This window comes from Ochotona curzoniae, unplaced genomic scaffold (genome assembly GCF_017591425.1).
Source record: "Ochotona curzoniae isolate NIBS_2020 unplaced genomic scaffold, NIBS_Ocur_1.0 scaffold_1852, whole genome shotgun sequence".
Lineage (NCBI taxonomy): Eukaryota > Metazoa > Chordata > Mammalia > Lagomorpha > Ochotonidae > Ochotona > Ochotona curzoniae.
In genome coordinates, this window is record NW_024467087.1 from 43,572,057 (window position 1) to 43,585,308 (window position 13,252).

Here is a 13,252-nt window from a genome sequence, read left to right on the forward strand (position 1 = left end):
TCCTCATGTACAATGAAAAATTATATTTTGCTTCCATAAGTTCTGCTATCATGTACCATAACAATGATATTTATTTGAAAGACAACTCAGCACTTTCTCTTGAGTAATTGAATTTGGGTGAAAAAAAAGAAATTTTGACTTAGAAAATGCACACATTATTCTGTGAAAGAAGACACCTAATACCCAATTTTGATTGACAGGTAATCAAATTAATGAAACACTGACGAAAAATCATATGGTTTCTGATTTAGGAACTCAGAAACCAGTTTTCTAAAGTTAATGCAATCCCATTTGTGTGTATTTGCCAGCATTGATAACAAATCTAAGTCTGTGTTTACATACAGAATAACTGGTCAAAATTTTTAAAACTTTTAATCATTTCAAGCTTGTGACACTGAACAACTATTTAAGCTTTATAATTGAATTCCAAGAAATTTTGCTGTGTGAAGTAACAGTGTTTGTGATTAATTCTCTTAAGTTTAAATACATAATTGCAATGGTGATTTACAGATATGAAAGAAAACAAAAAGATACATATTAAAGACTATGGAGTTTTGCAAAAATTATTTTCCATCCTAAATGCATATTTATTTACCATTAACTCTGCCTGAATAGAATTAAAGGAAAGTTGTATTTTGCTACTTAATGTTCTTGCCCTAACAAAAAAATAATGAAAACTTTTAAAGAGTTGAATTTTAAAGTGACTAATGTGATATTAAATGACTCAATGGAAGACTAATAATATAAAGCTCAAGCATAAGGAAATGAAATATCTAAAAGAAAATAAAATGTGATATTTTACACTTAGCAAAAAGGTTTTATTCCTAATTGGATAATATGCATGCTTGTGTGGATAACTAACCACCTAAAAAAGGTACAGTGTGTGATATTTTAATTAGAAAAAATCTAGATTATGGGAAAGGTAAAAAAGTTATTTATAGAAATTTGTGAAAATAATTAAATGGCATAATTGCTCCTGAAAGTGTGGCAAAAATAAAAATAACAGTCTTATTAAAGGGGGAAAAAAAGCGTTTTAATCAAGACAATATGTTCACTGAAGGAAGATTAATGTTATGGTGCAGATATGTCTCATATCTATGAATTTCACTGCTAAGATAATCAAGCTATGCCATTGCAAGGCTTTGTCCATAATACAACTATAAAACTAAACAATATGAATGATAAATGAACTGTTATCGAGTAAATATAAAAATCCTAGGACTTTAATGACATAAATGAAAACAATAACACTGTAAAATTAAAATGCACCACTTTCAAAAGTTATAGACATTTCAAACATAATTACTAAATAAGTTGTAAAGAACTTATGAAAGTGGATGGCAATAAAAACAAAAAACTAAAATTCTTCTTCTAGAATCTGCAATTTTCTGAATTTTTTCCTAAAATAAATGATTTTACATTCATGATAACAATCTATCGTTACTCTAGAATTTTTTAACCCTACAGCTTATTCTAATTATCATATTAAGTCACAAATCTTATGTGTAAATATCCATAAAGTGTGAGAAACAAATTGCACATATATTTTTAAAAATAGTGATTATATAGTGACACACAGTTTTCAGTTACCACAGCTATCACAGCACCTTTAAATTCATTAGGAAGCTAAATAATATTTGAAATAAATAACAAGCTTTGTAACATTAAAGAAAATGTCTATTATACAGGAGCACCTATACAAAGTGTTTACAAAGTTTTCTGATTTGTAATAGTTAATAAATTCTGCTTGTTCTGTAGCATCACTGTTGAGATCAGATTTCCCATTACACTTCTCTAGACATACAATCATATCATCTATTTATATAGTGAGGACTATAGGTGACAGAATAGTAAAACAAGACATTAGTATTTTATGTAAGAATGAGTACATTAGTAAACATTGCACAAAATCGTGGTTAAATGATTAAATCAAAACCCAACATGTAAAAGTTTTTCTAAAGTGTATGTGTTTTCACTTATAATATGGACAGCATGGTCAACAACAAAAGTTAGAATAGGGCCCGGCGCGGTGGCGCAAGTGGTTAAAGGTCCTCGCCTTGCACGCCCGGGATCCCATATGGGCGCCGGTTCTAATCCCGGCAGCCCCGCTTCCCTTCCAGCTCCCTGCCTGTGGCCTGGGAAAGCAGTCGAGGACAGCCCAAAGCTTTGGGAACCTGCACCCGCGTGGGAGACCCGGAAGAGGCTCCTGGCTTCGGATCGGCATAGTATCGGCCCGTTGCGCTCACTTGGGGAGTGAATCATCGGACGGAAGATCTTCCTCTCTGTCTCTCCTCTCTGTATATCTGCCTTTCCAATGAAAAAATAATAAAAATAAATCTTAAAAAAAAAAAAAAAAGTTAGAATAAGTACACATTGAAAATTGATTAAAGTATGAGATTAAAGTTGTTTTATACGTTTATATTTAAATTGAAATACAAAAATAATGTGCTTAAATTATTAGATTTTAAAATGAAACTAAAAGTAAAATGAAGATATGTATTTCACTGTAGTATTTTCAACTATGCATTTTGGATTTTAAAACATTTGTTACAACGCTTGCAATAAAGAAAATGTAAAGTACACTGCAGCCCATCAATTAGTTTACCTCTGATTCATTGGAATAAATTTACTGAAAATTCTTTACATTTAACATACCTAGTTTTAATATGTGGCATTTTTCTGTCATTTCTCTATTCACTGACAAGGGTAAGAACTCCAGAGTCTCCCAATGACAGTTTACTGAGAATATTCCAAGAGGCCATTAATGCCAACACTGGAGGTTAGAAACACAATACTAGTATCAACTACTTAAAAAATGGCACGAATTTAACTGGTAAGAAGGAAACATATAGGGAAATACCTATTTTAATCCTATTTTGCTTTTGTGAAAAAGCTATTTGCAGTGCCTTTCATATTATTCTCAAATGAAAATATTGTTTCATGCACAAGCAAAAAAATAGATCAAGGACAACTAAACAGACAAAATTATGATCAATTTTCATTGATGGTCCAATTCTAAATGCTGCTTAATTTCAATCCTCTTTGGCTTTTATGGGTAAATATTTCAGCACAAGGAATAGGAAAGAAATCAATTTAGAAGTTCCTTTCTCACAGAGGCTGCATTTTGAGGGATGGAATCACAGCTTTAAAAATAAAGTTTCTATTTTCATCTTCTGCAAAGAAGACATACAAAACCATTGAAGATTTTAAAAGAGATCCTGGGTAAGTATTTTAAGATAGTTTCTTGCTTATACATACAAAGGGGTGATCAGGTGATTTTTCTCTTACAGAGGAGAGGGTCACTGAAGTGGGTGGAAACATGGAGTCTCTCATATCAAAGAGTACGTAGTAAATGAGAGACACAGATAGGCACGATACAATATTTTGGATGCATTTATATAATAACTACATACACAAGTGATCATGAAGCCATCATAGTGTGTTACAGGACACTTGCACTCCTGATTCACTTTCTTGAGTCTCATCCTTTCATTTATAACTTGAGACCGTGAAGTTTGGAAACACTTTTCCTACATCTTAATAGTCTTACAGGGCACTGATGTAGGGTTATACTATGTTGACTGAATTTTTACATTCTCGGAAATATTAATCTAAACACTGTAATTAATAAGAAACACATATAAAGGAAGGAAATTTTTCTACATAATTCTTTACATGCATGTAACGTAATACTGTGTCTCACGTAACATCTCTCCTTTCCATTAAAAGTAGTTACACTTAATCGTTATAATCAAATACTCAATGGTTAAACAGACAAATAGCACGCATGTTCAAGGAATTTGACAGCAGTGGAGGTACAAGAGAACCTGTTTTAAATCAACAAGTGAAGTAAATTTGAACATAAATGTGTTTAAAATATTACCTACATATAGAATACATCCAAGAATCACACTAATCTGAAATGCTAAATACACATAAACATCTTCTAAATGCTTTTACATCAGAGCACTTCGAATAATACACTGATTTTAATGTTTATACATAAAGACCAAATCCTATTCCCATTTTCTGTGATAAAAGGATGCACATTGAACCATTTGAATGAAAATTCAGAAGCATATGCTATGTCATGTTGTGATTTTAAGTGTCCTTTATACTCCCTTTTCTCCCAAAGAATCATTATGGTTTGTTGTTAATTCTGTTAGTATTGTTAGTAAGTCATAACCAGTTTAAAGAATGCAGAATAAAATTACAGTTTGTCATTTTTCTCCAGTAAGATACAGTGTGCACCCAATTCAAAGCACTGACTTGTTTGTCTAGCAAATCGGTTCATCAACAGAGTGTGAAAGGTGAGTAAATTTTGAAAGGCAAATTGCTGGAAGCAATGGTATATATTCAGTAATTTAATATCAGAGAAATAAAATAAATCTCTTCAAATATGACTGAAATGCTTTATACATTCCCTGGGTAGTTTCAAAATTAAGATATAATCTTTTTCAAATACCCTGCCTAAAGCCGTGTTTCTACACTCATGTGATTGAAGTTATGTTTCATATTTAAAAATATGACTGCATTTTCTCAAGGTATCAGGGAGTATAAAGAACTTTACATCCTCCTTTGGTAGATAAAAACAGGAAGATGTTTTTTTCACGTATTTCTAGAAAAAAGAAACACGATTACAATGTTTTCAAGATAAAAAAGTATTGGAACAACATGATTACAATCAACCAAAAAACTTATTATGATTATTTTCTATCATCCAACTTTTAAGTAGGGTAGTGAATAATTGTAATGATTTTCTCAACACTATGTTAGTTCAAAACATTGCATTTTTTTTGTTTGCTTTCATTTCGTTTGCTTGGTTTTTAGTCTTAAAAATATCTCTTGCCCTGGATACCATACAGAGGGTAGCTTGGACAGTTCAGCTTCACTTCCAAACTCCCCAAGATGAGGTCAGGATTCTTCAGCAATCAAACAGGGCAACGGATTCCATGTTTCATGACTGATATATTAATCATTAGAGTGTATAACAGGATAATAGCATTCTATCACATTGCTGCTGTTGAAATTCAGAGCAAGGAAACAGAGAAGCAGCATGGTAAAACTCTGTTATTGCACTGCACTGTTTTGTTCATGAATTTTAAATTTTGATGGCCAAGTTACAGCTAACGAAAGTACAAGTTTCACTGAAACAACATTTTCATATACTTTTTGTTTTCCTGGTTTTTATGGGGGGATACAGATTACAAAATAAATAATCCTAGCCAAATTTTGAAATAACAACTCATTGAAATTGTTTGGAAAAGCAATAGAATTATGTTGTTCCTAGAAAGTTATATCTCACTGCAGATTTCAATAGCTGATGTCCTGGAATCAGTCTAGGGCAAGAAAAATAACACGTTATCAAAATCAGATGGCTGTGTTTCAGAAATCTTATTTGCCAAGCATGCTACATGGCTAAAATGTACAAGGTTAAACTATAGGTGTACAAAATCAAAGATACTGAATTTATCAATAGTAGATACTAGCCTTAATCCAAGCTAATATAAAATCCTGTTAGCAGTTTTAATTCATACATTGTATCTACAATGTAATTTCATTCATCTACAAATCTTATCTGGGCCAACATTTCACCATTCTTTTTACCTCCATAAATCACAAGACTCAAATCTCTAAAATTGGTTTGTTTGTTTGTTCGTTTGTTTTAAAGGAATAGCAGAGAATAAAGTACCTCAAAGAAATGTCTAAAGCACTGAGTGGCATACAGTAATCCATTCAAAAAGGCTTTCCTTTTCATTCTGTGTTTTACAACTGTATAGATTTCACATTAGTGTAATGCTAAATGATAGTTTAATAACTTTGTTAGTTAAGTTCTGTTAAGTTGTCTCCTTTAGGTGAAAATTATCAAAACTGACTTTTAAATAGTTGTTAATACTTACGGTTTTTCTAGGGACATAAAAACCAAATACCACTTGATAACTTTGAAAGGTCTTTGTTCACATAGGATAATCTGAAAAAACATTCTCTTAAATGTACAGTTCCCAATTCTACTTCAAGATACACAAAATGTCGTCCATAGTTATGTAAAATCTTATGCCAAAGAGGTGCATAACATTTCTCAAGTAAAAGCAGCCTTATGCAATATATGCTCTCCTTTTTGATAATGACTCCATATTTTTTCAGATAACCACAGTAAGAAAACAAATCACTGTAGAAACTATTCGATTTCCTTTTCAAAATAAAAAATTTCTAATAAATTTTCTTGCATCTTACAGTTTACCAAAACCATTCTATTTCCTCATTACCATATTTCTACTAGAGTAATGATGTAACTGCAAATACTATTGTAAATTCTCTTTTTGAAAATGTATTTCTCTTTGTTTAATGCAAACAAAAGTTTAAGTTTACTGCCTTCTGCTACAGCCATATTTTATTCTGCTGTCAGAATTTCCCTAAGAAACAATGAATTGTGATTTACTGACTAACATTTTTCTGCATTTTCTGTGGTATTTCTTTGAAAAGAAGACACATACTGTATTTGAATTTTTAAATATATAATGTCTTTTCCAGTGCCTACTTATCTTACTAGCATTCTGCAGTATCAGTGAATATAAAGTGCCTCTCCTAGCTTCATTACCAATTGAAGATTGGATAATAAGAACAAAGAAATTTGAAGATTTAGCACAAAATAAAGCATTCAAATTAATTTTAGTACCAAATAAGTATGCCTGAGTGCACCATTTTATGTTTACAAAATATTTTGTATTGAATATGAAGCTACTGTTAACCAATGACACAAAGTTGTATTTAATATTTAAAATCGTGGAAAAATAACACTCTCGTGAAAACTCAATGATTTTAAGTTTGCCCTTCCAGATAATAAAATCCTAATGTCAATAAATAACTCATTTTCCTGAGCCTTTATCTTTCTTATTTTGCCTAATTCCCAGAGTTGCTTTCCAATGTTTAAGAAAAAGGAATTTTATCAGCATAACAAAAAAAATGCTATCATGGGAAGCAATAATTAATTATGACTTTTTAAGATTACAAAATATTTTTAAAAATAAAAGTGGTGACATTTTTTAAAGGCTTCAATTTTTTCCCTATAGCTGTACCTTGCTTACTGTATGTTCATACGCTTAAATAAAATTAGTTTACGTCTGAGAACTTTTCTGTGCCTTTGAAAGTACCTGCAACCAGAACTTGCTGCTTTTGATTAACTTAATAAATAATTTTACTAACAACAGTGATCCACAAAATAATTCCCATATACACCCTTTCTTCCCCTTTTAGAGCAAGTTACCAAGTTAATGTAGAGAAAAATGTTGTTATAAAATTCAATACAGTATGGTGTTATGCAAAAAAAGATAACTTTTTTGTTGAGAAAAATTTTCAGTAAGCTGTACAATAGCAAAAACAAGTAGATAATGAGAACACCCTTTTACATGGTTAAATATAAACTAAAACATAACCTGCAGAGGTATGAAAAATCTGTACTTTTTTGTCACCCATCCAAGAGCCACCGACATATGGACATATTGGATTTGATTGACTTGTAGAGATAACCACTGCCCAGTAAATTCATCCAAAGGAAAACAGAGAGTCCACACACAGCCTAGCATATTATTTCATCTTATTTTTGCAATATCATTAAATTATACAACCATTGATTCATACAAATATCCACAGTTGAACTTAGAGACTTACCTTTACCATGTGATAAAGAGAAAAAGCTTAACATTATTTGTGTTATTTAATATTATTTGTGTCACACCCTTGAATGACCGCCAATCTTAAAGCCATTTCCAAAGTTGTAGTAAATCATTTGCACTGTTACCTTGAATCTGGCAGTCTTCTTTAACAGCTCTAATTTTTCGCAAGTAGAAATGCCTAGTTGACATTGGTACCTCTTTATTAAGCATGAATAAATTTTCAAAAGACATTATTCACCATAACAGCGATTAAGTCTAATTTTAGTTACCCAGACAGAATAAAACAGTCTACATGTGAAAGAACTTTGTACAACAACAAAAAAATGCAGTTAACTCCACTGCTTACTTTTATTTAGGAATTAAATATATTTAATCCATGTGATTCTTACGAATTTCTAGGATAAATTTGCACTCATTTCTTTATGTGATAAAGATTAAAAGCACGAATTCTTTTTATATCTGTTGGGTTTCAATTTATTGCAGCTTTCTTGTGTCTTAATATGGCCATGTTTTCCTTCATCATATTTAGAGAAAGCAAACATAGTTCCTTTTCCAAAAGTCACTGTCTTTAAAACACGCCTCCCGAAGGGCTCTGAATTTTTATATAAATATGAAAGTATTTAAATGGGCCCAGGCATCTAATATAGGGATCCCATGTATATGTCATCCCCTCTCTTAAAGGTCAGAGTGATCATATTTTCATTTATCTAATCTAATTTTTTATTATATTCTATGAAACCATATTTTATGAATAAGAATAATTTTCAGTTCCTAATATAAAAATGATACTCCTTTTTTTTTTTTTAAGTTCTGAGACAGGATTTGAGAAGACATTTTGGTGCCATTTGGGTTCCTTGATGAGCCCTAAGTTTTCCCAAGTAATAGTAAGAATCTCAATTCCAATTAGTATCAAGAATTGCTTGTCAATTTCAAAAATGTCCCCTATGGAACTCGCCAAAGCTATTATGACCCTTATGCACACAATGGTACAGAGAACAGTGCTGTGACCCTTATTTTGGAGTTCTTCCAATATATTCTCCAGCAAGAAGGGCCACACTGCCATCTACAGACAAAATTACCTCTATTATAAGCATAATTGTGCACCCAATTTTCTATAATTATTAATCACTTTGTTCGGATTGTCTACGGAACTGAAATGAATCTCTGTATCTATAAGGTTTTTGCAGATTATGTTCATTTTGATCCTCCCTTGAAGTCATTAGACTTTGTTAAGTCTCAACTCAACTGAAAAAAAAATATTTTAAAAAATAAAATGAAGTTAGAAAGTTACATTATAAAACATACTACCTACCGGTCGGACGTGCACAGACACAGGGGCTTTGAAGGTCGTCACTGGATAGCTGCATTCAGACACACTGTAGGGATCAGAACTGCTGGAGGAACACTTGGAGATGGAATCGCAGGCCACGAAGGTGTTATCAAGAGGCAGTTCCTGAATGATGTGATGCTTAGAATTCAGGGGAGTTTCAGGCTGGATCTGAAAAGCTGGCTGTGGAGAGGCAGACTTGTAGTGTCGGGCCAGATCAGGACTATCAGGCTTGAATGTAGTAGGTGTTGTGCCCCAGTTGTACTTGCCCATGGTTTGCTCCTCCAGCTCAATAGGAAGGTCAAGTGTGACACTGTTTCCATCATTATCGGCATCGTCCGCCTTTGCTTCTTCAATAGTGACAAAGTTAAGAAGCAAGTTCTTAGGGGCATTTTTCTTCTTCTTCTTCTTCTTTTTCTTCATCATTATCATCTGTCTGTTTTCTGGGTTTGGAGTAACCCATTCGGAATTCTGTTTGTTTTTCTGAGCAGCCTTAAGATGTGGTGATTGGCGACATCTCACAACAGCAGTGATGAAAATCACTAGGACGACAGTTATGGTGCCGGCAACAATGGCAACCATGATCTTGACATAGTCACTGGTTGGTGAGGATGCATCAGTTGTCTCAACATTTTGTGTCACTGGAGTTTCAATGCTTTTGTGCACTAATTCATTAATCAGTGTAGCATTGGTCACTGACTCATTGACGAAGAGATTGACAATGACAACATTGAAGAGGGAATCAGGTTGTCCTAAGTCCTTAGCTTTTACTACCAATCTGTGCAAACCGAGGTCTGCAACAATACATTTCTCCTTCAGTGTGATGTTTCCTGATATTTGCTCAATCATAAAAAGACCATTTGCATTCCCCCCTACAATGCTGTAACGGATTTCTGCGTTCATGCCAGTATCATTGTCAATGGCAACTACCTGGAAGACCACTGTGCCTGGACTAGTGGATGGTAGAACCAGTTCATAGGAGTAGTTGGAAGGAGGAACAACAAAAACAGGTTTATTGTCATTGACATCAACCACATTAATGGTTACTTTGGCAGTTGAAGAGCGCGATACTCTACCACCATCCTCAGCCTTAACATAAAAAGTGTAAGATTCTTGTTTTTCTCGGTCAAATGAAATATTTGGTCGGATGACACCAGTCTGTGGATCGATGGTAAACTCGTCGTTCACTTCGACAATGGAGAGAGTGACTGCAGAATTCTCTCCATAGTCAGGATCTGTTACTGTGATGAGTCCCACTGTGCCATGTCTTGGAAGGTTTTCTGGGACATAGAAGTTGTACTCATTGTGGGTGAAAATTGGGCTGTTGTCATTCTGATCAAGAACAGTCACTAAGACGGTGGCATTAGTTATTAAGGATGGTATTCCATTATCTTTTGCCAGAACTGTGAAGTAATATTTTTCCTGTTTTTCTCTGTCTAGTTTCTTCACTGCAGTCAGAATGCCTGTACGATGATCCAGATTGAATTCGGATGGAGCATCAATACCCAGCAGGTAACTGATCTCAGCATTCTGCCCACTGTCTGCATCCGTGGCGCTTATTTTTGTCAGCTGAGTGCCAGGAGAGTTATTCTCAGGAACGGAAATACTTATGAAAGGCTGCGTGAAAACGGGAGCATTGTCATTTTCATCTTTCACTTTGATGAGGAGCATGGACGACTGATTCAAAGGAGGCTTGCCAGCATCTGCAGCCAGCAATTTAATGGCATATTCTCTGGTGGACTCATAGTCGAGATACGCAGCTGTCTCCAGTAGGAATTGATTACTAAATACTGGTCTTAAACGGAAAGGGACTTCATGATCCGTGAAGCACGTCACCCTACCGTTATGGTCAGCATCCTTATCAGTCACAGTTATGAGAGCAACTTTGGTGTTGAGTGGGGCATTTTCTGAAAGAACCACGGTGCCATTGGTTGGATTGATGATGTACCTTATATCAATGGATGGGACGTTATCATTGATATCTGTAACATTTACCAGCACCATGGCTCTCGCAGGCATGGATCCACCATCGGTTGCCAAAACCAGTAACTTGTGGCTTGGTGCCTCTTCCCTATCCAGTGGTTCTTTGACTGTGATAAGCCCAGTGGTGGTGTTGAGGTGAAACAGTCTTTTGGCAATGTTGGAGACTAGATTGCTGAAATAGAAATGAATCTTGGCATTTTCCCCTATGTCAGCATCTGTAGCATGGAGCTGTGTCACTGAAGTGCCCACTGGCGCGTTTTCAGGTATACTGACTTCAATCTCATTCTCCTTAAAGACTGGGCGGTTGTCATTTGTATCAGCAACACTTACTTGCAAGATGGCAGTACTGGATCTTTGAGGGAAGCCACCATCTTCAACCTTTACTTTCATCACATAGGTATCTTTCTCTTCCCTATCTAGCTCCTTTTGAACAATCAGTTGTGGCATCTTGTCTCCTTCCGGTGTTTCAATGACATCAAGCCCAAAAATATTTTGACCCTGAAAAATAAGGCATGAAATCTAATTTTAATGAAAATCAGTAGGTTATTATAAATATGCACCATTAAATGATTTGCCCATGTTAGCTGTGTAATGAGAACAACTTTCAATTCCTTGAACACATTGCATAGTAAAATCAGTTCAGTTACAGGTGCCAGAAGACCCATGATCTAAATCTCAGTTCTACATATCAGTAATATTGTAATAACAAGCAAACTATTTAATTTCCTCAGATATCTGAAAAATAAGAGTTGTGCTAGCTGCTTGTGAACAGGTGGTGTGGTTATAGTTCATGATAATTAATTTAACATTTTTGAAGCCATTAAAGTTTTCAAAGCATGTAGTCTACAGAACTTTCTAAAGCATTATTACAGGACTGTCACTGTGGCATAGTGGGTAAAGCCAACTCCTGGCATCATAAGAGCTTACCTCTGCTAATTACAGTCATTTGTGTCTTGTTCTGTATTTCTGTGTAACTCTGCCTTTCAAATAAACACATTTTTTAAAAAAATACCTTTAATTTTTACATAAAATTGAAGCTACAGGTGAATTACCTATGATTACTGTCAGTTAATTAAAATATATTTTACTATAGATTTCACTTGTTTAATACAGCTTTTTAGCCACTGAATATAACTATAAAGTATAGAACAGTCATCCAAGAGAACAACATTTAAAACATTTAATAAATACAGTGAAAACCTTTGGCAGATGGAGGAAATAAAAGAATCTCTTGTTGCAAATTTATATAGCTTATGAGTACAAAGAATCCCTAATTTTTCCTTTAGGAACATATGATAAAAAAGAAAAGTTCTGTGGAGTGAATTAACAATAGTGTTATTAATCCCTCATTCTTTTTTTATAAGCCATGATAATGGGCATATAATGAAAGAAAAATAGGCAAAGATAAATTGGGACAATATCCATTTTTTCTCTATGCCCCTTAGGTCATAGTGTTGGGATGTTTAACAAACATTTTTCTAATCAGAACTAGAATCAAAAGATTCCTAGACAGACAAATAGTGAATATGTCAGCTGATTGAGGAATGGTATTGAGTTGTTTTGAGGGGCACTTGTTCACTGGTACTTGCAGCATTTTGACAGAAATTTGACAGTGGAGGGTGTGAAATGAAGATCTGAAGATGAGCTTAATATTCCTATTATTTGAGTGATCTTTAAATACACATGTCTTTATTCATTCATATATGCATATGAGGGGATTTCAAAGAGTTCCTGGAAATGCATATTATATTTTCCATAAACTTTCTGAACTGCCTCATACATGATACTATCTGCTTAGTTTAACCTCAAGTGAGGTTTTCCCTGTATAGTTCATATTAAAAATGCAATTGCCCACTTAATTCATAAAACTATGATAGTAGCAATGCCATAATTAAATACTTAGATTGGTATTGATTTTCTCTCACCTTGGCTAGTACTTAATTTCCATTTTGTTAGTAAAATGTGTTTACTCACGATCATATATCTCCAGTTAAGAACAATGTTCTTATCATATGAAACACTCAATATCGGCATGCAAAGATTGGACACCATACATTTTTATGAGTTACAATATAGAAGCTATTTCCCCACTCATAACAAACACACTCTAGATTTGAAACTTCCTAAAAGTCTTTGGGATGTCATTTCAAAAACAAAATTTTCACTAATTATGAAACTTCTTTCAATCAAATGACAATACTAAACACTGTAGTTACCTGAGTTAAATATTTCTGTAACAAAATTCTCTTTTTGTTAAAATATGCAGTAA

At 33.6% G+C, this 13,252-nt stretch overlaps 1 protein-coding gene across 6 annotated transcripts in view; it reads right to left on the minus strand.

Annotated features, from left to right (window-relative positions):
* PCDH11X (protocadherin 11 X-linked) overlaps positions 1–13,252 on the minus strand; it is a 606,423-nt gene that overhangs the window by 564,922 nt on the left and 28,249 nt on the right. For 5 of the 6 annotated variants that reach the window (XM_040999471.1, XM_040999470.1, XM_040999467.1 and 2 more), the window contains exon 2: positions 8,986–11,481. In XM_040999471.1, coding sequence (XP_040855405.1) covers positions 8,986–11,481 — 2,496 coding nt within the window. Of the gene's footprint in view, positions 1–4,970; positions 5,340–8,985; positions 11,482–13,252 lie in introns of those variants that run through there. The other variant, XM_040999472.1, reaches the window with a different exon arrangement.